General features: G+C 48.0%; 1 protein-coding gene across 2 annotated transcripts in view; it reads left to right on the plus strand.

Moving 5' to 3' along the window:
• TMOD1 (tropomodulin 1) overlaps positions 1 to 25,742 on the plus strand; it is a 91,834-nt gene that overhangs the window by 43,380 nt on the left and 22,712 nt on the right. For both annotated transcript variants that reach the window (XM_009188455.3, XM_003911471.4), the window contains exons 3-8: positions 1,061 to 1,217; positions 7,870 to 7,989; positions 17,119 to 17,208; positions 18,432 to 18,562; positions 20,244 to 20,351; positions 23,326 to 23,469. In XM_009188455.3, coding sequence (XP_009186719.2) covers positions 1,061 to 1,217; positions 7,870 to 7,989; positions 17,119 to 17,208; positions 18,432 to 18,562; positions 20,244 to 20,351; positions 23,326 to 23,469 — 750 coding nt within the window. The remainder of the gene's footprint in view (positions 1 to 1,060; positions 1,218 to 7,869; positions 7,990 to 17,118; positions 17,209 to 18,431; positions 18,563 to 20,243; positions 20,352 to 23,325; positions 23,470 to 25,742) is intronic.

Here is a 25,742-nt window from a genome sequence, read left to right on the forward strand (position 1 = left end):
CAATGGTGGAACCGGGACACAACACAGGAAATGAAGATTATCTCTGCCCCAGACCAAAGAAGAACCCTGGTTTTTGTTCTAGATCTGTCCTGAAACTCCTTGGGCAAATCTTTCCTTGCTCCGGGCCTCAGTCTCCCCTAATGGGAGAGCGTATGTACTAGATGGTCTCCAAGCATCCTTGCAGCTGTAAACTTCTTTGACTCCCTAAGGTACCAGGGGCTGAGTTAAAGTGAAGCCCATGAGGGTAACTCTAATCCCCCCTAATAGGAATCTGCTTTAGCAGTAAGCCCACACCTAGAAGCCTGCTTATGTTTGAAGAAGAGAAGGGAACAATTGGTTGATGTTATGTTTCTTGAGATACCCATCTCCAAGGGCGACGTTCAAAATATTTAACCACCAGTGTGTCGTGAGCACAGACCCGTCAGGAGGTTAGAAGGCAGCGGGTAGAGCCAGCAGGGGCTGTGGCCAGAAAGCATGCCCTGTCTGCCTCTTAGCTCTGCAGGGCACTGCTCACCTCACTGCTTTCCTGGGCCTTTCTCCAGCTTTTTTTTTTTTTTGGTCTGCCTCTTCCTGCCTGATTCTCCATCCAGGGCCCCAGCTCAACCCCCTTTTGGTTTCGTCTCTCTCCAACCACTTGATACTCAACTCAACTCCTGTAAATATCTTTATGCGTCCAAACAACAACTCAATCATATTCATCACTCAACAGATGCTCTTTCAGTGCCCTCTGTGCTCAGGCTGGAGTCGGCTGCCTTGCTTGACCCCTCACCTCCTCTCCTTCAAAAATGTTAGAGGCAGGGATGCGCTGGAGGATTGAGAGACCTGAGTCCTAGCCTCTCTCTGCCCCTCGTCTGCCTTTGACCTTGGGCAAGTCCCTCCCCGTCCTGGGGTTTCAGATTCCTTACATGTAAAATGAGGGACACCATGGATTCCATGAGCTCTGAGGTCCCTGCTGTTCGATGATGAGTTTCTGGAGAAGTGCAAGTCTTCAGCAGTTGACCACTCTCTCTTTCTCTCTCTCTCTTTCTCTCTCTCCTGCCCCCCACAACCTCCACTGTAGAATGCACTGCTGCCTGCAGGCCTGAGGCAGAAGGATCAGACCACCAAGGCGCCCACGGGCCCCTTTAAAAGAGAGGAGCTCTTGGATCACTTGGAAAAGCAAGCAAAGGAGTTTAAGGACCGAGAAGATCTGGTCCCCTACACAGGGGAGAAACGAGGTACTGAACAATGTTGCTGTTATAATATGCCACTCCCCATGCACCACTGAGTGCCGACTGTATGCCAGGCCCTGCCAGGCCCTGTATTGGGCCAAATGTGACTGGGCCTCCTTGTCCTCATCCCTGCCTGGCCAAAACACCCAAACCCAACTTCAAAAGCATCTATGGATGATGTAGATTTCATGAATTTTTGGGGGTAGACTGAGGAAAGACTCCTATCCACTCAAATCAGCAAAACTTTTCCCTAAACCCTCTTTCACGATGTCCTGATTTTTTTTTTTTTTTTAATGCAAACCTAGACAGTTTTGAGAGGAAAAGAAGAAACTGTTAATAATGACATCAGGACTTTGGGAGACTCAGGCAGGCAGACCACCTGAGGTCAGGAGTTTAAGACCAGCCTGGCCAACATGGTAAAAACCTTGTCTCTACTAAAAATTCAAAAATTAGCCAAACATGGTGGCACAAGCCTGTAGTCCCAGCTACTCAGGAGGCTGAGGAAGGAGAATCGCTTGAACCACGGAGGCGGAGGTTGCAGTGAGCCAAGATTGCACCATTGCACTCCAGCCTGGGCGACAAAGCAAGACTCCATCTCAAAAACAAAAACAAAAACAAAAAAAGCATGAGGCCTAAGTAGGGACCATCCTATGCAAACCAGGGACTAGAGATGCACTAACCATCTCCACCTGGATTCTCTCTGCTCTTTCTCCAAAGTTCCGCTCTCTGGCAGCTGCAGCTTCCCTTCCTTCGTCTGTCCCTTTATACTCTCTGCTCCAGCCTGAGGCAAGCCATCTTGAAGGCCCCAGGCGAACAGAGAGGGCCTTCCTAATCATCCATTCTTCTGGGACTTCCCATTGCTCTCCAAACCCTCTGCCCCCTCCTATACCCCCCTCATCCCATTGTCCCATAGGCCTCCTTCTGCTCTTCTCAAACTTTCCACCTCAGGACCTTTGCACATACTCCCTACGCCTGGAGTGCTGGTCCTGCTGCCCAGCTCCATGCTGTCTTCTTCATGGCTGGCTCCTCCTGCCCGGTAAGATATAATGGTCAGAAGCAGCCTGGAGCTAGATCTATTTCAGTTGCAATCCTGGCACTACCACTTACTAGCTGTGTGAACATATGTAAATGTTTTAACTTACTGTGCCTCCATTTCCTTCTCTGTAAAACAGGAATGATGAAAATACCAGCCTCAGGAGGTTGTAATGAAGGTTAAGTGAGTTCAGATCTCTGTCAAGCGCTTAGAACAGCATCTGGCAGGAAGTTAATGCTACTTAAGTATTAGTTGTTATTGACCTTTAGGTCTCAACTGTACAGTCTTCTCTTTCAGGGAAACCATCCCTGTCTACTCTGTTCAGGACAGGCAGTCCCTCTCCAACTCCCCCGCTTGGTTATTTTCCAACATAGGAGCCTGTGTGTGTCCTTCAGAGCAACTCACATCTTATCAGCATCTCTTTATTTTTCATCTGTCTCTCTCACTAGCCTGTAAACTCCCTGAGGGCAACCACTTGGGCTGTTTTTGCTCAAGTGGTACTCCCAGCATGCAGCAAGCGCGAGGCCTGCCATATAGTAGGGTTGAGTAGAGAGTTGTTGGATGAATGGATGAGCTAAAATTAAATAAATGTTTAATAGATTTGTGCACTACTTCCTTAGAATACCAGCTACACAAGTGCAAAGACCATATCTGTCTTGTTCATCACCAGCACCTAATAAATCTGTAGCACATAGAAGGCACCTAATAAATATTTGTTGAATGAAAGCACTAATTCTAATTAATTAATTGTGTAATTAATTATTTCTTTTCAGTCTCTTCCATTCCCTCCACCCCTAAGAATGCAAGCATTGTGAGCTCCAGGTCCACATCTGTGGCTGGCACCCCTGTATCGCTGTTGTATTCTCACAATGCCCGGCACTAAGTAGCTGCTTCATAAAATGAGGGGGTAGACATTGTGCAGAGGACTTCGAGCCATTCCAAACCCTGGACTTGGAGCTCAGTCCGGGTTTCACTGAAAACTGGAAGTCCAGGGAGGCCTAAGGGGCATCTAGATTATAGAACTTCTGAATTTTGAAAGGAGTGCATGGTCAGAGGGATCCTGGAGGGGATGGCAGGAGAGAAGGTGAGGACAAGGGCAGGGAGTGGGGATGGGCAGCAGACCTGGGTGGATATCTAGCAAGGTGAGTCATTGCTGTCGTCCACTTCCTCATGTACCTACACCCCTCCCAGGGGAGGACCTGGAGGATGGTGTGAGGGATGGGGAAGGGAGTCTGAGCGGTACACAAATCAATCCTGCCCTAGGCATTCCAGAGCTAGCAAGGCATGTTGCTTAGCATCATGGATCACAACCCTTTCCAGCTTTTCATTCTGCAACCCCTAAACCTGTCTTTGTCCTCATGGTCTATCTGGCTGCTGAAGCTCCAGCCATCACATTCACGTGCCACTAGTAAGATGAAGGGAAGAAGTCTAGGTACCTCTTACAGTGGCTCAGAGTTGCCATCCTCACTGGAGGAACCTGTTATGGGGTATAATAAACCACAGGTATTAAATATTTATTGAATATTCATCTCAGCCATTGCTTTAGTCATTTTAATACTTGAGTTCCTTTTCAGGGATTTTATTTTCCTTTTATGTTTTCCTCTTTTCTGGATCCCTGGAATCTGATATTAATAGAAGCTATGATACATTTTTTCCCCAAATGATTCTGTTGTGTGTTTTGCTGATAGAGGTAATTGATATTTGCTGTAAACAATTTACAAAATAAAGCTAAGTAATTCAAAATCATTTCCTTCACTGAAAATAAGCACTGATCCCATTTTAGGGAATATCTTTCTGGACATTTCTCCATGCGCTTCCCACTCCCTCTCAACCTTCACCACTACAACCCTGGTATTGAACCCACACCGACCTCCTAATCATCTCCGTACCTCCACCTGCACTCCCTTCAGCTTATCCTCCATCAACAGCTACTGTGAGCTGTGTAGGTTTTTATAAATTGAGGTAAAACTTATATAACATAAAATTATCCATTTAAAAATGAACAATTCACAACATTGTGCAACCACCACCTCTATCAAGGTCCAAAACACTTTTGTTGCTCCAAAATAAAACCCTATACCTATTACAGTTAATTACTCTCCCACTCCCTCTGCCCCAGCCCCTAGTGACCACCAATCTGTTTCTATGGGTTTACTTATTTTGTGTATTTCCTACAAATGAAATCATACAATATGTGACTGTGTGTGTCTGGCTTCTTTCACTGAGCACAATGTTTTCCAGACTCATCCATGTTGTAGCACGAATCAGTACTTTATTCCTTTTTATACCTGAATGATATTCCACAATTTGTTTATCCATTCATCTACTGATAGACATGTCAGTTATTTCCACCTTTTGGCTATTGTGATTAGTGCTGCTTTGAACATTCCTGTACAAGTATTTGTTTGAATACCTGTTTTTAGCTTTTTGGGAGTATATACCTAGGGGTGGAATTGATGAATAATATAGTAATTCTATGTTTAATTTTTTGAGTAACTGCTAAACTTCTTTTCCATAGCAACCATACCACTTTACACTCCAATCAGCAACGTATGAGGGCTCCAATTTTCCACATTGTTGCCAACATGCATTTTCCATTTTTTAAAATTGTAGCCATCCTCATGGGTGTGAAGTGTATCTCATTGTAGTTTTGATTTGCATCTCCCTAACGAGCCATGATGTTGAGCATCTTTTCATGTGCTTGTTGGCCATATGTATATCCTCTTTGGAGAAATGTTTATTCAAATCTTTTACCCATTTTAAAACTGGGTTGTTTTTCCTTTTGTTGTTGAGTTGTAAAAGTTCTTTCTGTATTCTAGATACTAGACCTTATCACATATGTGATTTGTGAATATGTTTCCCCTTCTGTATATTGTCATTTCAATTTCTTGATAGTATCCTTAGATGTGCAAAACTTTTAAATTCTGATGAAGTCCAATTGATCTATTTTTTCTTTTGTTGCTCGTGTTTTTGTTATCATATCTAGGACTCCACTGCCAATTCTAAGGTCATGGAGACATACCCTTATGTTTTTACGTTTTCTTCTAAGAATTTTATAGTTTTTTTTTTTAGATGGAGTCTTGTTCTGTGTCCCAGGCTGGAGTGCAGTGACACAATCTCGGCTCACTGCAACCACCACCTCCCGGGTTCAAGCGATGCTCCTACCTCAGCCTCCTGAGTAGCTGGGACTACAGGCACGCACCACCACGCCCAGCTGATTTTTCTATTTTTAGTAGATATGGGGTTTTGCCATGTTGGCTAGGTTGGTCTCGAACTCCTGACCTCAGGGGATCTGCCCATCTCAGCCTTCCAAAGTGCTGGGATTACAGGCATGAGCCATCGTGCCAGGCCTGAATTTTATAGTTTTTTGTTTTTTTATTTTTTTTTTTTTTTTTTTTTGAGACGGAGTCTTGTTCTGCCGCCCAGGCTGGAGTGCAGTGGCAGGGTCTTGGCTCACTGCAGACTCCACCTCCCAGGTTCACGCCATTCTCCTGCCTCAGCCTCCCGAGGACCTGGGACTAACAGGCGCTTGTCACTACGCCTGGCTAATTTTTTTGTATTTTTAGTAGAGACGGGGTTTCACTGTGTTAGCCAGGGTGGTCTCTATCTCCTGACCTCGTGATCCGCCCGCCTCGGCCTCCCAAAGTGCTGGGATTACAGGCGTGAGCCACCGCGCCCGGCCTATAGTTTTAACTTATATTTAAGTCATTCCATTTTGAGTTCAACTTTACATATGGTGTGAAATAGGGGTCCAACTTCATTCTCTTGCATGTGGATATTCAGTTGTCTCAATACTATTTGTTGAAGCGATTATTCTTTCCTCAGTGAATGGACTTTGCACCCTAGTTGAAAATCAATTTGCTATAGATGTTTGGGTTTCTTTCTGGACTCTCAATTCTATTTCATTGTCTATCTATCTATCCTTACGCCAGCACTACACTGTTTAGCTTTTTAGTAAGTTTTGAAATCGGTAAGTATGAGTGCTCTAATTTTGCTCTTTTTCAACATTGTTTTGGCATTTGTGGCCCGTAATTCCATATGAATTTAAGGATCACCTTTTTTTGTTTCTGGGAAAGGACTATTGGAACTTTGATAAGGATTACATTGGATCTGTAGATTGCTTTGGGTAGCATTGCCATCTTAATAATATTAAGTGTTCCAATCCATGAACTTAAAGTATTTTTCCATTTACTTAGGTCTTTAATTTCCTTCAGTAATGTTTTATAATTTTCATTGCACAAGTCTTTCACCCGTTTGGCTGAATTTATTCCCAAGTTTTATTCTTTGGATGTATTATAAATGCAATTGTTTTCTTAATTTGCTTTTCAAATTTTTCATTGCTGATGTACAGAAATACCACCAATTTTTGTATGTTGATCTTGTACCCTGCAATATTGCTGACTTTATTCGTTCTAATAGGGTTTTTGTGTGTGTGGAAATTCAGGGTTTTCTATACGTAAGATTATGTCACCTACAAACAGAAACAATTTTACTTATTCCTTTCTAGTTTGGATTCCATTGACTTCTTTTTCCTGTCTATTTATTCTGACTGACACTTCCAGTACAATGTTGAATAGCAGCAGTAAAAGTGGGCACGCTTGTCTTGTTCCTGATCTTAGGGGCTCATTTCCTTACTTCTATCAGGTCCCATGTCACAGGCTGTCATCTCAGTGGGCGTCCGCTGACTAGCCTTCCCAAAACAGCAGTGCCCACCCCACCCACATCCCACCCTGTCATCTTCTAGGCCCTTGTCCTGCTTTGTATTCCTCCATAATGCTTAATACCATTCCATATCTTTATAAGTTTATTATCTGTCTCCTTTCACTACATCAGAAGCTCTTGAGGATTTTACTCACTGCTGTCCCCTAGCCCCCAGGAAGGTGCCTAGCACGTAAGAAGCACTCAGTAAATGCTGTTGAGTAAATAAATACACATATGCAATTTCACATAAATGGAATTAAATTGTTCGTGCTACTTTGTAAGTTTGCCTTTTTCAAACAACATTTGTCCTAGGCATTCTCCTTCTTAGTAAGTAGCAATCGCCGTCATCCTTTATACTAACTGCTGGAAGTTCATTGTATGGATGCACCATAATTTCTTCGCCAATTCCTGTGGCTGGGCATGACAGTGACCATCCTCATACGTACCTCTTTACTTCCCTCATTCCGTTATGAATCTGACACTTTAAAAATACGATAATGAGGCAAGGATGCATTTTTTTCTCCCTTTTCATTATTTTATTTATTTGTTTAGAAATGTTTATATATTTTTCTCTCATTTCCCCAAGGTCTCAGAACCTTTGGTTAGGGTATCCCAGACCCTGGCATTCTATTAAATTTTTCTGTGATTTTTTTTTCCTACTTACAGATTGTTTGGTCATGACCAATGCTTTTGATAGAGGGTAGTCGGCTTGGACCAAGTTATAAAATCATTCTTGTCAAGTGTGAGGGGTGCTGTGTTGGAGATCTCTGATTCCTGTTCTTTGGGGAAGTTGGTTCCCAGAGGGAGAAACCTGAAGGGACTCTCAGCATGGAGGGACCCACAGGGCTCTGGTCCACGCAGGGCCATCACCAGAGGCTGCTCCGCTGCAGCCACTCCCGTAACAGGTCCTCTGTGTATTTTCAGGAAAGGTCTGGGTTCCTAAGCAGAAGCCAATGGATCCTGTGCTGGAAAGTGTGACGCTGGAACCGGAGCTGGAGGAAGCCTTGGCAAATGCTTCGGATGCAGAACTCTGTGACATTGCAGGTAAGAGGCGTTCCAGGAGCTTTCCACATCCTCCAGAAGGACTTGAGCCACATCTGCAGGGAGCCTTGTAGGGCTCATTTCAGCATGAACACCTTCTCTATTTCTAAGAACTAGAGGAGACCGAGAGTGTTAAAGAAAAAATCCATTCTCAAAAACCGAAACAAGGAAAACAGAGATAAAACCACACAAACCCACCACACCAGGGAGCCATCTGTTGTTGCCATGAGACCCCATGCCAGAGGGATGTGGATGTATCTCAGGGAGAGCCCACAGACGCCCTTTCCCAGCTATTTGCATTGAATCCTGCCCAAGCCACTTGGGAAGAGAGGATAGAGGGAAAACAGACAGAATGCCTCTGGTGTCGTTGGCTTGGGAGGCTCACTAAGGGCTCGATTTTTACAACTTTGCACTTTGCCTGCAGTCGGCTCAGCGAGCCGGGCTTTGAGGGGTCACCCTTGTATATCACATATTTGCCCCATGCCCTCATCTTCATATGTGTTTCCATACGATCTTCACAAACTACCCCCAAAACTCAGAAGGTGGCCTGATATTCAGAGCCCTTTGCCCCCTTCCCCACCTCCCCCGACTTCTCTGCTGCTCCTGTCTACCCACTGCCGGTGGTGTTCCATCCCCAGGAGGGTCAGGCTCTGGCCACATCCGGCACCCTGTACGCTCCCTCCCCACCTACTGTGCTCCCTGACACAGGGAGTGGGTGGGTTTTTATTCTGCAAGCTTGGAGGCTGCTAATCATAGCCCAGGTGATGGCAGGAGGGTGGGCGGGGTGAAGAAAGGCTCGAGGCAGGTGGGCAGGGGAGAGGGTAGAAGGGGATGCCTGTGACTGATTGGCTGTGAGAGCGAGGTAGAAGAGTCGAGCAGGGTAACTTCAGACACTAAGTGGTGTCGGTGCCATTAGCGACAGACGGCAAGGGAGGAGCAGGAAGAGCGGAGATACAGAGTTCAGTTTACAACCTGTGGCACTTGAGGCACCTGTGGGCCACCCAAGTGGGGTCAGTTGTATCGGAAGGTCTGGAGTGCTACAGGGGGTTCCCATTCAGGACAGAGATTTGGGCATCATTAGTGTTGTCAAGCTCCAGGAAGAATACATGGCCCTCGTAGAAGCCTTTGGCAGTGGGGGGGTGGGGGTGGGGGGCCAAGTCATAGAAATGGGGCAAAGCTAGAATGTGGATCAGTTAGCCACAACTTAGCTGAGAACCAAAGGCCAAATCAAGATGGGCAGAATCGGATGCAGGAGCCACAGAGACAGAGTGAGGGTTCGGGGCTGACCAGGAGATTCAGAGGCATGTGAGACCAGAGGCCACGGCGGAGGTGGGAGGGCACCAGCACCAGGGACTCGGCCGGCCACAGCTGCCTTCTGCGACTTGTGAGTGGTGTTGTGCATGACCTTGGTGACATGCGTGCAGGGGTGGGGGAGCCACTGGGGAATGTGCAGGGGCAGTGAGAAGACTCTACACACAAGGGGCACTCTGGGTGGTGACAGGTGAAGCCAGGTCTGAGGGACCTGAGGAGTGAATGCGGACAGCCAGTGTGTAGACCCCAAGTCCAGACAGCCCTTTCCTCAGGAGACAGGGAATTTAAAGGACAAAGGGCAATGGCTTGAAGGGTGTTGGGACTGAGAGAGAATGGTTTTCCTTTTCACTATGAAGTACAGAAGCAGTGAGTGCTTCACCCAGATGGGAAAGTAGCACTTAACTCTGGAATCTAGTTTGCTAGGGTAGGGATTTATTCTATCAGAAGCCACACGAGTCACAGTAGATCCTTCATTGAGCCCATATATTATGTATCACACTTCAACCAAACCATCTCCCCGAAGGGGGTCCCTTGAGTTCGGGTTAATCTGTGAGGCAGGGAGGTGGCTGATGCCTTGGTGCGGCATCTCCACTTCGACTGGGGCTGTTTTTACCCTGGACTTTCTCCTCTGATCACCCTCCATGACGTCACTCCCCTCATTAGGCGGCCCAAAGGGATTATCAAATGACTGCTGTCACAACTGCCGGCTCCTGCGGTTCCTGTGCCAAATCAGAGCTGCAACTGTGTGCTACGTTTCTGTGTTGCTTTCTTGAAACTATTTCTCTTTATTTTTGTTGGCATGGCTATTTGTTGTTATCTGTAATGATACAATACCCTGCCAACGTCTGGGAAGGAGAGGGGAGCTGTAAGTCTACACCAGTGTTAACTGGCTAACCTTGGATGCCTGTCATTTGATGTTGGACATTTGAAAGGTGGCAGCATCTCTGGGGAAGGAGGGACTGAATATTTCTGACCACCTACCACGTCCCAGGTTCTATGTGAGTTGCTCTTAAGACCTTGTTGCATTTATTGACCAAAACAATCCTATGAAGGAAATTTTATTACTGTCCCCATTTTACAGATGGAGAAAGTAGGCAAGGTGTGGTTAAATGCCTTGCCCAAAGGATTTAAACCCAGGCAACTTCATTCTAGGGACTATGTGCAGCATCATCACCCAGTGTAACCTGAGTGAAGCCCTTCAGGGTAGGGGAGGACACAGAGCACAGAGGGTAGGCAACAGAGGGTGATGGGCAAGGCTGGAGAAGTTGGCTAGGGACCGAGGGGGTCACATTAGGAAAGGCTATGGATGCCACTCCAAGGAGATGAAACTTGGACTAGGGGCATGAGGGAAAGCTAGATGGGAGCAGGAGTTTGAATGGAGAGGACGGTTGTTCTGCAGGATGGGTGAATGGAGGAGGCAGGGCCTGGATGAGGCTGAGGCCTGGGCGGAGCTGTGGGATTGCATCTGAGATGCAGCTTCACCAAGAGCCCAGCTGTTCCTAGTGCTGGCTCAGAGGCTGAGCAGCTGAGATGGTTCCAGGCTTTCTGGCCTGAGGCAACAGAAAACAGGCTGGGTGGCTGATGAGGAGTGCTCTGCCGAGAGCTGACTTCAGAAACTCCGCATGAGATGAAGGCTGGACTTCGAACATGGTGTTGGAGGTGCTGAGCGGAGCAGGCCCACCAGAGAGTGGTGGGGAGTTGGAGCCTTTTTCATGGGGCATCCAGGTCACCTGTAGTCGGTATGGCCTGTCTCTCAGGTGGAACATTTCCATCAGCTCAGCTCTGGCTTGCTGACTCACACACGCAGTCAGCGCCATCCATTGTCTCTGGACTAGGCCCTGGCAAAAGAATGGTAAGAAAACAGCCCAATTTCCACCCTCACAGAGTCTACGTTAAACAAACACCAGGTAAGCATGAAATGACAAACGAGAATGAGCGTCTGAACAGAATCAGTACAGTGTGTGAGGCAGGCACTTGGGGTAGGGCTGGGGGAGACCAGGGAAGAGCTATGGAGAAGAGCTTAGGAGCAGAAGAGTAGCAGTGAGAAAGTGCGGAGAAGGTCCAGGGCTGGAGAGTGGCAGGAGCAGCGGTTCTGGGCTGGGGAGGGCAGGCCCCTCTGAACCATGTGCTCTGCAAGAGTGGCGTGGCAAGCTTGCTATCTGGTGATGGTAGGAGCCTGGAGGGCACACTCAGGTGTGCCCTCCTAACTCACGTTTGACACAGGTGAGGTGCATCACTCATGCATTCACCTAACTGCTCATTAAGCCAGTGCACATTATTGAACTCCTACTGTATACTACGATGAACCAGAGCCAGTCCTTACCTTTGGGAGGCCCAGGAGATGATGAGGAGGACAGAGGAGAAACATGTATTTTTTTTTAACCTTAAAATCTTTTATCACTTAAACATGTAGATTTCAACATTAAAAGTGTCCCTCCTGGGTGGCAAGCAGAGTGCACAGGTTCCTGGCAGGGCTAAGTTCTTGGCACATAGCCTTGGGTTGTAGGTCAGAGGCTGCTGGGAGTCAGCAAGCACTTAAAATTCCCAGTTCCTCCTCTGCGCACTCAGGGAGGTGATGCTGGCTGGCCTTTAGGGACCCTTCAGATGGGAGAGGACCCAGGAAGGAAGTGGGGTAGGGAGACTCATCCTTTAGATAGGACAGCCTCAGGCCACTGACCCCCAAGGGCAGTTGGCAACGTGGGGGTCTTGCAGCTATCAGAGGCAGGCTTAGCCAGACCACGCCCTGGCTTCTGGCTACTTCTGTGTGCTTAGGCACCTGTCCTGCTACCCTACCAGTGGCAGGTTGTATCTTATCCAGGAGCAGTTCAACTGCATCCAATTCCTGGACTGGAGCCAGTTTCTCCCACCTGTCCCTGGGATGCAGGAGAACATCTTCCAGCCATCTGCCCAGAGCCAGCCCAAGCAGCTGGCAGCTGGAGGAGCCGGGGACGTGTGCTGTTATCTCCCTGCGTCCTGAGTGGAATTACCAAATGAGTGAACTCTGCCAAGGCAGGGAGAGGAAACAGAACTCAATGTTCTTTTTCAGAGTTCAAAAATAGTCCTTTTTGAGTTTTGAGGAAGATCTAGACTTAAAAAAAAAAAAAAAAAAAATCAAGTTCCCCAGTGCTAAATTCAGCCTTGCCAGTATCTACAAAGAATGAAGCAACAGGCAATGTTGATGTGCCGTTTTCTCCCGTCACTCATTCCTGGCGATGTGGAGTGTGGCACAAAACCAAGTGAGAGGGAAAGTCGCGATTTTGTGCCTAGGGCTGACAGAAGGTAATACTAGCCCCAGGCATTCTGCCCATCAATGGAAATCTAGCTGGGCCCTTCCCTTCCTTCTTTCCTTCCTTCCTCTTTCCCTCCTTTCTTCTTTTCATCTTTCCTTTTTGGAATTCTAATTTCCTCTGAGCTGCAAAATTGTTTTATTTCTTCTTAGCCCTGCTGTTAACATAAATAACCTAGAATGAATATATGTTATCTGTCCTTAAGACGCCAAAGTCAAGGGGAAGTTTTAGAACCTTAGAACTGCTAGTGACCTAGTGAATGAGAATACAAACTTAAAAGCCACCAGAGTCCTTGCTGTATGGTTTTGGCAAAACATTTCCCTCTTGAGTTTGCTGGAAAAGTTGGGGATGGGGGGTCTACGTCAGCTACCCTGGATGCTGTTTGTTTGTTTGTGTGTGTGTTTGTTTTTAGACAGTCTCACTTTGTTGCCTAGGCTAGAGTGCAGTGGCGCGATCTCGGCTCACTGCAACCTCCGCCTCCCAGGTTCAAGCAATTCTCCTGCCTCAGCCTCCCAAGTAGCTGGGATTACAGGTGTGCGCCACCACGCCCTGCTAATTTTTGTATTTTTAGTAGAGACAGGGTTTTACCATGTTGGTCAGGCTGGTCTCCAACTCCTGGCCTCAAGAGATCCACCCACCTCGGCCTCCCAAAGTGCTGGGATTACAGGCATGAGCCACCGTGCCCAGCCCCTGGATACTTACTGTAAAAGCCAAACAGGATAAAAACATAAGAAATTGTTGTGTCGCTAAGTCCTATGGGTAGGTAAGAGATCAGTTCAAACACTCCACTTTACAAGTGAGAAAACTGAGCCTCCCCACCCCCAAAAAGGAAGTGACTACAGGGTTACCCAGAAAATTCATACCAAGGCTCAGACTGAAACACAGGTCTCCTTCCTCTTGGTCTCCTGGCAGTCTCTTATAACTTCGCCACCTCCATCCCTCTTTCTAGACCATCACAGGAAGCTGGCATCTATGTGCCAAAGGCACCTTCTATTTTCCACCTCTCTCCACTTTAAGCCATACCAGCCAGCCATATGAGGCTACATCTTTTATATGATCTCCCAAAACCTGTACGAACTGTGTTTCCAAGCCTGAAACCCCAGCACATCCCAGAACCCCCTTGAGCTGCTCTGTGGGAGCTGGAGAGCCTGCCCTAGAATGGGCCTCCTTCGTGGTGATCTGATTCACCTGCTGCTGACTCGGGCCTCAGCTCCTGTTGCCCACGTAGATGCAGCTTAAATTAAAACCTCGAGAGCTTGAAAAAATGCAGATGCCTCTCTCCCCACCAGTTCTCTTAGTGATGAACAAGCAAGTCTAATTTTAGCAGAGAAGAATCTTAGAATGTGAGAAACAGAAGGGACTTTGAGATCATCTCATCTTGTGGTTTTTGACTCTCACTCAGCAATAAAATCACCTGAGGAGATTTGACCAAAAAAAAAAAAAATTGGCCAGGCATGGTGGCTCATGCCTGTATTCCCAGCACTTTGGAAGTCCAAGGCAGGTGGATTACTTGAGGTCAGGAGTTCAAGACCAACCTGGGCAACATGGTGAAACCCCATCTCTACTAAAAATACAAAAATTAGCTGGACATGGTGGCACGTGTCTGTAATCCCAGCTACTTGGGAGGATGAGGCAGGAGAATTGCTTGAGCCCAGGAGGTGGAGGTTGCAGTGAGCCGAGATCGCGCCACTGCACTCCAGCCTGTGCCAGAGAGCGAGACTCTGTCCCCCCCGAAAAAAAAAAATAAAAATTCTGGAGGTTCCGATTGGTTGGTCCAGAATGGAGAGAGGCACTGATACGGTCTTAAAGCTCCCTGTGTGATCCATGTGTGCAGCCTTGATAGAGAGCCACTGGTCTTGTCTCAACCTCTCATTGGAAAGCGGAGGTTAAAGCCTAGAGAGGGGAGGGGAATTGCCCGAGGTCACACTGACATCAGGGGCATGGTCAGGGCTGGAACTTGTGTCTCCTGACTCTTCATTAAGGGCTCCCATGTTGTCTCTCTAACAGGAAACCCATATATAATCAAATGACTTGGGTATTTTTTAAAAATCATCACCAAATATTTGCCAAATACCATATTCAGGGAGAGGTGGAAGAGGGAATATCCTTGTCTGACCTCCAGAAGCCTACAGTCTAGTAGCAGAAGCACAGGTGTATGTTATGTCTAATACCAGATAGATTCTGATGCATATACCAGGTGCTGTGGGAGGACTAGAGAGGGAGAGGGGGAATCTAGGAAGACTCCCTGGAGGAGGAAGAGTTACTCCCAGTCTTGAAGGATAGGGAGGTAGAGTTGTTAGATAAAATACAGGATGTTCAATTGAATTCAAATTTCAGAGAACAATGAATATGTCCCAATATTGAATGGGGCATACTTAGCTAAAAAAAATTTGTTGTTGGCCAGGTGAGGTGGCTCACGCCTGCAATTCCAGCACTTTGGGAGGCCAAGGTGGGTGGATCAAGAAGTCAGGAGTTCAAGACCAACCTGGCCAAGATGGTGAAACCCCATCTCTACTAAAAATACAAAAATTAGCTGGGCGCGGTGGCACACTCCTGTAATCCCAGCTACTCAGGAGGCTGAGGCAGAGAATTCCTTAAACCCAGGAGGCAGAGTTTTTAGTGAGCCAAGATCGTGCCACTGCACTCCAGCCTGGGTGACAGAGTGAGACTCCATCTCAAAAAAAAAAAAAAAAAAATGTTGTTTATCTAAAATTCCAAGTCAAGTGGGTGCAGAGAATCACCAGCAGAAGGGAGAGCACTAGCAAAAGCAGGAGCAGCTATGAGCAGGGACTGTTTGTGTAGCTGGAGCATAGAAGCTGTTGAGAGGGGGAGTGCAACAACACTGTTGAGGTGGGACCGGCCCAGGGAGGGCCTGTGAAGCCAGGCTCTGGGTTTGGACTTGGCTCTACAAGTCACCGTTCTCCCATCTGGACAGCTGCAACAGCCTCACGGCTCTGCAGCCACGTCCATCTCTGCCCTCTGTAGTGAGTTCTCAACACAATAGTCAGAACTCAGGTCAGACCATCCCACTTCCTGCTCAAGCCTTCGATGGCTTCTCAGGCTCTTCCTAGGAAAAGACAGCCGAACTCCTTACTCAGCCTACAAGGCCCTGTAGAACCTGACCTTGCCTCGGTGAATCAAATCTACTCCAGAGGGTTATTGGGCAGATCAAGGAGGGGAGAGTCAGGCAATGGTTCTCAACCTTGGCTGCTCATTGGAACCATCCGGGGAGCTTTAAAAATGCAGGTGCCTGAGCTCCATCCCCAGATATTTCAGGTTAATTGGTCTGGGGTAGGACTGGGCATCAGGAATTTCAACAGATCCCCAAGTGATTTCAATGTGCAACCAAATTGGGAATGATGGGTACAAAGTGTCTTCCCTGGCACCAAGCATGTGCTTAGAGCGGTGGCGTTGCCATGCTTGTGATTATTACTGCCGCATATCGAGCTTCCATCCTGTTTCCCCCAGCAGTGATTGTCACAGCTGTGTCATCACTGGTGTCCTGGCCTTGGCCTCTTCTTACTGTCCACCTCCCAATGTGCAGCACAGAACAGCTGGAAAAGTCTTTCTGGAGATGCCAACCTGACCTTCTTCCCTCACTGGCCTGCCACTCTCTGAACCTCAAGGCTTTCCAACCTGCATTCCTCTGCCCGGAATGGTCTGTAGCCCTTCTCTTAACTTGACCTCCTTCCCATCCCAAGTTCCTCTTTTATGCTGTCTTAGGACTGAACTTTTCCTCTGCCACACTCACCATACCCTGCGCTGGTTTTTCATTGTGCGGAAACTCGCTTGGCTCCTCTCTCCCCCGGCATACTTTCAGCTCCATGAGCGGAGACCCAGTCTTTCTTATTCTCCACTGTCCCCACCAGAGCCTGGCACACAATGCTGGGGTGGGCCTCGTTACATGTTGAAAAAATGAATGGATGAAAGAATGGCTGAGCATGGGAGCAATGAGGTCAGGTTGGCATTTCCAGAAAGACCTTTCCAACTGCTCTGTGCTGCATGCTGGGAGGTAGAGGATAGGAAAAGGCCAAGACCAGGACACCGGTGATGACACAGCTGTGACAATACAGCCAGGGAATGATCAGGCCTCCACTAGGACGGAGATGATGGGATGGGAGGGAGACGGATCTCAAAGACACTGGGACGGTCAAATGGGCTTGTGAGGAGAAGGTGCCACATTCCCTGAGGTTTTACCCTGAGGGACAGGCAAGATGACAAGATGGAAAGAGAGCCTTCTACAGAAAGAGGCTGTCGCTGGAAAGAGCCATTCTGGTTTGGCCACGTTGAGCTGGATGTGCCAGCAGGACATCAGGGAATCAGAGGCCAGGGGCAGAGCAGCCTGGGCTGGGGCTGGGGATTTCAGAGTCACATCAATAGAGGGGAGAGTAAAAGTAAAATAAAATGTTGAAGTTTTCATGCAAGTGTTTCTTGCCACCTCTGTGAGCCAGAGTTCCCGGGGTTTGGGTGTGGGTCCCTAGGAGGCTCTTCTGTCTGCAGAGGCACATCACGAGCCCTTCCCTTGTCCCTGCAGCGATCCTGGGCATGCACACGCTCATGAGCAACCAGCAGTACTACCAGGCCCTGAGCAGCAGCTCCATCATGAACAAGGAGGGGCTCAACAGTGAGTATGCGCCCGCCCCCAGGAGGGACTTCATGCTTCTTGCTTCCTTCACTCACTGATGTTCTCTGGCTCGTTGCAGAAGTTTTAACATGTTATATAGCCCAATCTGTTCATCCTTTCCTTGGAGTCTCCCGGGATTTGTGTCTTGTTTACAAAGGCCTTCTCTATCCCAATATTATAGAAATGTTCTCCTATATTTTCCTCTAAAAGTTTTAGAGATTTACTTTTTATATTCAACTTTTTCTTTTTTTAGACAGGGTCTTGCTCTGTCAGCCAGGCTGGAGTGCAGTGGCACAATCTTGGCTCACTGCAGCCTGGATCTCCTGGGCTTAAGCGATCTTCCCACCTCTGCCTCCTGAGTAGCTGAGGCTACAGGCGTATGCCAGCATGCCTGGCTAATTTTGTTTATTTTGTATGGAGATGAGGTCACACCGTTGCCCAGGCTGGTCTCGAACTCCTGGACTCAAGCAATCCTCCTGCCTCAGCCTCCCAAAGTGCTGGGATTACAGGCATGAGCCACCACACCTGGCCTTATATTCAACTTCTTAATCTACCTGGAGTTCATGTTTGTGTGTGCTGTGGGATGAGATCAAACTTTCAGTTTTTTGAATTGATATCCAGTAGACCCAACACCATTCCTTGCAAGATTTATCCTTTCACCATTGGTTTGGGCCCCAGCCCTTATCGTCCACATGGGTCTGTTTCTAAGTGCCTCCTCTGTTTCATGAGCCCTTTTGTCCTTTCCTGTGCCAATATGCCAATATTGCATTGCCTTAATTACTCCACTGCATTGTTCCAAAGCTGGCATTTTGGCCCCAAACAGAAATGAGGCTGCCAAAATATAATTATTCCTCCCTCTGGAAGATTGATGCATTTCTTTCCCATCCGGGCTTCCTCTTAGCCTTCCAGGAGCCCACTGAGGTCATGAGCCCTGGTAAAATGACTAGCCCTGCTTTACAGATGAAGACCCAAGGTTCAGAGAGTGTCAGTAATTCACCCAGTTCTTGCAGGACGTCAAAAGCAGAGTCCAAGTAGAACCCCAGCCTCCCGGCTCCCTTGCGGGGCTTCTTCTGAGTGGTGCCCCCTACCCCCACCCAGTCCTTGCGATGTGCAGCCTTCATATGCCCTAAGTCTGCACACGCTCCTTTCCAGAGTATCTCTGTGTTGGCAGAAAGTGAGCCCCTTGTTTCTGTGAGCCACCTCCCTTTTATCGGTCACTCTAGGCGTGATTAAACCCACACAATACAAGCCTGTGCCCGACGAAGAACCAAATTCAACAGACGTAGAGGAAACGCTGGAAAGGATAAAGAACAACGACCCAAAACTTGAAGAAGTTAACCTCAATAATATCCGGGTAAGGTCCATTTATTTCACTTTACCTGCATGTGGGTGGGGGAGGGAGGACCATGTCACCCAAACGCAAGTGGTCCAGGGTTGGCTGTGCAGAGTAAACAGGGTCCTGTTTGGACTCCGGGTGCTTCTGCATCAGGAACAGGGACAAAACCTTTGCAAATGGGAGGCTTTAAGAGAGGTGGGCAGTGTAAACAAGTGCATCTGGCAGTCCTGGTTTCTTTCTGAGGATGATACCAGGCCCAGATGTTTAGCATGGGCCAACCCAGCTTCAATCTGGAAACCTGCCACGTTATTCAAAACACTGAGAGATTCTCCGAGATAAAATCATGAGTCAGACACACGCTGCTGCACGGGATCTCAAGGCTGGAAAAGTCCAGTGCCCACTAGGCTCGGGGGTAACACAGGCCCTGGGCAGGTCCTTCCCCTGTACCATTGCTGCTGCTGTATCACATTCATATTCAGCCTCGTTTTACAGCCACAGAAGGGAGCTGTTGGTCAAAATGTGTAAAGCAATATCCCAAGCTGTCTGCCCTTTTCTCTGTGGACATTTCCTTATGTGATCCCAGGGTAGGGGAGGGACAGGTAGGCAGGCAGTCCCACCCTGAACAGGCCGCCACAGGAAGAATTCAGAGACAAATGCAGCTGCCCACCCACCTGCTCTGCCCGGAGAACAGCGGATTAGTTCTGGGAGGGGGTGAGGGTAAGGCTAGAAGCCAGCCTCCCATGCGCCTGTTCCATTTCTTTCCTTCTCCACTTTCTTTTAAGCAGCTGCCAGCCCCACAGCACCATCAGATTGGAAACCTACGCCCTAGTGTTCACCCCCACCTGGCCTCCCCATGCTCTGCTCCCACGGGAGCTAAAGTGACGCTCTGAAATGAGATTGGTAAAAACACAGCCATGTTTGCTTTCCTGTGCCCAGTAGGAGACATTGGCCCAATTGAGAATGCTGCATGCTGGCAGCAAATGCTGCCTCAGGGCCGCATGAGGGATGGAATCTCCCTGTGAGGCCCCAGCCTCTTCTAGGCCTCAGTTTCCCCTCTGCACTGTGAGCCTGTTTAACCAGATCAGTGGTTTTCACCTGAGAAGATTAAAAAATACATACCAACGCCCAGGCCTGACCCTAGAGATTCTGATTCTGTTGTTCTGGGCCGGCCCAAGCATCACCATTTTGTAAAAGTTCCCCAGGAGTCTCTGATGCGCAGCCGGAGCAGAGACCCCCTGGGGTAGACGTCTCTTAAAGAGCATCATATGCAACCCCCTTACCTGTTTTCCAGAAACAGGGCTAGAGAGGGGAAGAGGCTTTCACAGAGACACACAGCAAGTCAGAAACATGGCCGATCACTGCGACCAAAGCCAGGTTCCAGCCCCTCCCCACACCCGCAGTCCTAGCTCTTTGCACAATACTACATACCTTAATTTTTGCCTCTTCTCTGGCCCCCAAGTGCACAAAGAAAGAGGTTACAGGTCTTATCTGAAAATTTCAGGGAGGATTTTCTAAATCTGTTTACTAGAAAGTTCTCCCCAAATCTCAGTCATCTGGGACAAAGCCTGAACCTTTTGCCCACTCAGCTTTTTGGCCAGAGACTTGCCAGGAATCAGCGAGGATCCAGGCTTATCCATCTGCCTCAGCCTGTCCCAGGTGAGGCTTCTGATCACTCTCTCTGTTGTCTTTCTTTGTGCAGAATATCCCCATCCCCACCCTCAAGGCATATGCAGAAGCCCTGAAAGAAAACTCATATGTGAAGAAGTTCAGCATCGTGGGGACGCGGAGTAATGACCCCGTGGCGTATGTATGTACCTTTATGTTCTGTTGCATTGTGGATAGGGGGCCTTGAAACAGAAGGGTTGAAATATGTGGTCTCAGGACTGGTTGTATCCCACTAACAAAGAACTCTATGTGGTACAGTGAAAGGCACTGGACCAGGAGCCATGAGGGGGTGTAGAGGGAACGGCTATCACCTGGCACCACCTACACGTCATCCTGGCCAATCCTCACAACCACCTCTGGTCTCAGATGTGCAGGTCTCCCCACTTTGCACTTAAAGAATCTAGGGTTGAGAGAGGTCAGGTGACTTGTTTTGTCCAGTCACACAGCAAGTGAGGGGTGGACCTGCAATTCCAGTGCAGTCACATGACCCCTACATCTGTCTCTGTCTTCACTCAGCATATCATATTAGAACAAGGGCCTGCCCTTCCCTGTTCCTCAGTTTCTCCATCTCTAAAAATCAATGGTTTTGGCTGGGTGCGGTGGCTCACACCTGTAATTCCAGCACTTTGGGAGGTCGAGATGGGTGGATCACTTGAGGTCAGAAGTTTGAGACCAGCTTGGCCAATATGGTGAAACCCTGTCTCTACTAAAAGTATAAAAATTAGCTGGGTGTGGTGGTGCACGCCTGTAATCCCAGCTACTCAGGAAGCTGAGGCAGGGGAAGTGCTTGAGCCCAGGAGGCGGAGGTTATAGTGAGCCGAGATTGCACCACTGTACTCCAGCTTGGGCGACAGAGCGAGGCTCCATCGCAAAAATAAATAAATAAATAAATAAATAAATAAATAAAAAAATAAAAACGATGGTTTCATCAGCAGGTCCCAATGATCAATTTTATTTTACCAAGTCTCAAAATATATTTCTGATCAAACTAAATTGTACTTACTCTGAAGTAGCCATCAACTCTTCTTTTTAAACATCCAGCACGTATGTATTAAGAGTCTCTCTGTGCCCAAAACTGAATTAGGTTCTTGGAATGCAACTGTGACTGAACAGTCTCAGCGTCCACTTTTATAAAGATTCTGGTCCATTTGGCCAAGCAGACAACTAAAGGATAACAGTACAGTGTGATTACTGCAAAGCTAGATTCCTGCAAGAAGGGCAGAAACTAGTTTATCAGGGCTAGTAATTAACCACTCTGTAGCAATCAATTTTTTTCTGATTCTTAAAATAGGTAGGACAGCGTTCTTTCATATTTTTGAAATAATAGAAATAGCTCACAGTCTCTCATTGCTGTCAGTGGGGAACCTCTGGACTGATGACCTCTGACCTCAGACCTCAGATCTCCATGGTTCCTTGCCCATAGGAACACAGCTGGCAAAGCCACATGCCCTGTATGCTACTATGTCATGGGTCAGAAACCAAGCACGTCCACACTGGCCCTCAGCTCAGGTCCACAAATGCTTTTTGGGCATGGACTCTGCCAGACCAACAGCTGATATCAGCCCGTGCATACCAGTATGCCCATGTCGAACACTCAGATGCTTCTGGGCCAGTTGGTAAATCAGGCTGCCAGAGCTCTGTCAGTGCCCCCACTGCCTGCCTTAGCTTTTCTCCTGGGCCCCAGTTTCTCCACTGGGACCCAGCATACAAGGAGTTAACACCTGGCAAGACAGGGCCTCCAGGACCTGCTCAGCCACCGGCATGTCCAGTTGGATCAGCCTGGAGGATTGCCTACTGGTTGTTATTTTGTTTTTTTTTTTGTTTTTAAATTACATTTGATTAAGCCAGGCCAGGCCTTTCCTGGGAGCAGGAGGGTTCTGGTGGAGGATACAGAGAGGACTCTGGCTGGGTCCTTTCCCTCAGGAGGGCCAGCCAAGTCAGAGACACCATCACAGAGAAAGCTGACATGCCATCCCAGGGGCACACTGAAGTGAAGGGCACTGAGGAGGGGGTGATGATTTCAAAACAGAGGGCTTCTGGGAGCTAGCCTCTCGGCAGGTCTCAGCAAGGCCGGGGCAATGGGGTAGGCATTCCTGGCTCGGAGCGTCCTTTCAGGCAGCAGGGCCCACTGCTCAGTATGTCCTATCAGCTGCTGGTGTCTTTTTTCCTCCATGACACATCGTTTCCACCAACTGCTAATTACCTCATTTCCTTCAGAGGCTCTGATTGTCATCTACACCCCCTGGCTGAGTTCTTCTGAAACGTGCTAGGGGCCACCTAAGCTCCTCTTCTCCAGTTTGCCCTGGTCACTTGCCCAGTGGGTGGTTTCCCAGGCTTCCCTCTTCTGCTCTGTAGTGCTCAGATGAAGAAAACCACGTCTCCAAGGAATTTCCACAGGGCAGTAAAGAGACAAGTGGGGAGTATGTACGGGAGGTCGAGACTCCACTGGGCACTCAATGAACAATGCCTGAGGGCCTACTATGTGCTGGGTACTGTGGGCAACATGGGATAGATAGGATGCCTTTTCAGCCCACCAGGAGTATATAGTCTAATGGCAGAGACAACGCCGGTATGAAAACAACTCCGAACAGAGGAATCCAAGGTCCATAATGAGGGAAGTACGGCTCCATTCTATGAGGATTCAAGAGGGTAGGCTACATCTAGCTGGGGAACGTCAGCAAGAGCTCTTGGAGCAAGGGGCATTGAGAATGGCCTGGAAAGATGGGCAGAGCTTGGACAGGGAAGCAGAAAGGGAAGGGAATTCCAGGTGGGAGGGATAGAAAGGGCAGAGACAAACTGGAAAAGCACTGAGCAGGCATGGGGAGCTGCGAGTAACCCCACTGAAGAGGAGCAGTGACAGTTGACTCTGGACAGGGGAGTAGACCCAGGTCATAGAAGCTTTGGATGTGGGTTAAGCAGCATAGAATTCTCCTGTGGGGGATCAGGAGCCATGGGGGGTTGCAGGAGAGGAGAGACACCGTCAGAGTTGTGCTTGGTGAAGGACGTGGTGGGGATCATCCTCCTGTTCCCCTAGGTGTCTTAGGACCTACCCAGAGGGGCCCCCAGCCTTGCTCAGGATGACTCATGGGTATCCTTGCTTTCTCTTGTGCTTCAAGGCCCTTGCTGAGATGCTCAAGGAGAACAAGGTGTTGAAGACACTGAACGTGGAATCCAACTTCATTTCTGGAGCTGGGATCCTGCGCCTGGTGGAAGCCCTCCCATACAACACTTCTCTGGTGGAACTGAAAATTGACAACCAGGTGAGATGGGCAAGGGTCTCCTCAGGTCTGTTACTACATGCAGCTCGCTGGCTTGCAGTTTTCCCATGCTGCTGAATGGAGCTGAGACTGCTGATGATAGAAGCTCAGAGCCTAGCTTTGAGGCGCCTCCAAGGTCCCCAAAGTTCAAACCCTCTATCATGCTCACCTTCCTTCTTCATCGCTCCCACTGTGTGCTCTTCCAGTTCTGCTTGAGTCCCTCTCATGATGGGGGACACACTCCTTACCAACATCACCACTTCCATTCTTAGGCAATGAGCACATTCTTCCTTATATCCGGTAGAAGTCAGCTCCCTGTAAGTCCTGTTTGTTGGGCTTAGTTCTGTTTTCTGCTTCACCCAGGACATCTGTTGCACAGATCTCATGAACCACTAAGCTCTCCTTCTCCAGGTTAAAATCCCCAGTTTTCTTCATTCACCCCCGTTCAATGGGGCTTTTGAGTTTCCTCACCATTCAGATTACTCTCTAAGCAAATTCCAGTTTGTCTTTATTCTTATGGAGTTACCGTTTCTCTGTAACTTCTGTGGGTTAGTCATTTATCTGCAGAGCCACTTTTTCAGCTCTGACTTTCTAAGGGGATGCTAATAACAATATCTTATATGTTACATGTGTTGAGGGTCTCCTGTGGGACAGGCTCTGAGCTACACATCTGACATCCGTCATATTTGATCTTCACAACAACGCTACAGAATGTGGGTATCATCAGTCTCAGTTTTCAGAAAACAGTCCAGACAGGCCAATGATAAGCCCCTTTTTCAGAGTCATAGGGTCAGCATTTAGGAAGCAGGATGTGGCCGGCGCGGTGGCTCAAGCCTGTAATCCCAGCACTTTGGGAGGCCGAGACGGGCGGATCACGAGGTCAGGAGATCCAGACCATCCTGGCTAACACGGTGAAACCCCGTCTCTACTAAAAAATACAAAAAAAAAACTAGCCGGGCGAGGTGGCAGGCGCTTGTAGTCCCAGCTACTCGGGAGGCTGAGGCAGGAGAATGGCGTAAACCTTGGAGGCGGAGCTTGCAGTGAGCTGAGATCCGGCCACTGCACTCCAGCCCGGGCGACAGAGCGAGACTCCGTCTCAAAAAAAAAAAAAAAAAAAAAAAGGAAGCAGGATGTGAATCCAGGTCTCCTTGACTCTAAAACTCGCACTTCTTCCAGCGTAGCATGTTGCTTTTGATGTTAAAATGCTTTCTTTTTTATGAATGGGGACTCAGTTGTTTTTTCCTACTACATGAAAATTTTTGCTGAATGGTTGTATAAATGTATGTATGAGAAAAAGATTGGAATGAAATATTACAAAATTCTAAACAGTGGTTATACCTGAGTCAGACTATCACAAGTTTTTAACTTTTTTATTGTAAAATATGGCAAACATACAGAAAACTGCATAAAACTTAAATACACAACTTAAGGAATCATAACAGGCATGTAACCCCTGTCCAGGTCAAGAAACGAAACATTACCAACCTCCAGAAGACTTTGACTGTCCCTTCCCCAACCATAACCCTTTCAAAACCATTCACAACTTGCTCCCCACTCACTTTCATGCCTCCATTCCTTTTCCTCCTCGTGGAATGTCCTCCCCTGCCTCTACCCTCTTCTCTGCCTTCTGGGTTTAGTTGAGGCTTCTCTTTATCTTAGTGGTGTTCTAGAGACAGCTTGCACCAGCTTGCAAGAGCTGATTGTGGATATCTCTTCCCGAGACCAACGATGTCACATCAGTGCCTTGAATTGCTCATGGTAGGTGGGAGTATTTACACTATGGAAATTGGCAAATAGGCACATCATGCATCAGGGCTTTTTTTTTCTTTGAGATCCAGGTTATTACTGTCTTCTCCCACTAGTCTGCCATGGCTCCTCCAAACCTCTGCCCAAAGAGAGTTAGATACCTCTTCCTCTGGGCTCCCCTAGCACCTTGGCTTCCCTTGAGCTTCCCAGAAGCTGGTGCTATGTCTGAGGCATCTCCTTATCTCAGTGCCCAGCTCAGGACCTTGCCCTTCAAGGGTGCCTGGTAAGGAAGTTTGCCCTGGATGGTCGTGCATATTGTTCACAGCACAATGAGGCAGCAGAGAGCAAAATTCAACCCGGAATCCACTCTCCGAGCTGTGTGCCTCAGTATGGGGCTTTGTTCACCCAGAGAGGGTACTTTTTTCTAGTTTATATAAAGCAGTCACATGAGCTGGCAGCAGCCGTGTCACGTGCATTTGTTGCATTGGACTCCTTGCATCTCTCGTGTGCCGGTGGTCTTGCTGCTGCCT

Source organism: Papio anubis, chromosome 13, assembly GCF_008728515.1.
Source record: "Papio anubis isolate 15944 chromosome 13, Panubis1.0, whole genome shotgun sequence".
NCBI classification, from domain to species: domain Eukaryota; kingdom Metazoa; phylum Chordata; class Mammalia; order Primates; family Cercopithecidae; genus Papio; species Papio anubis.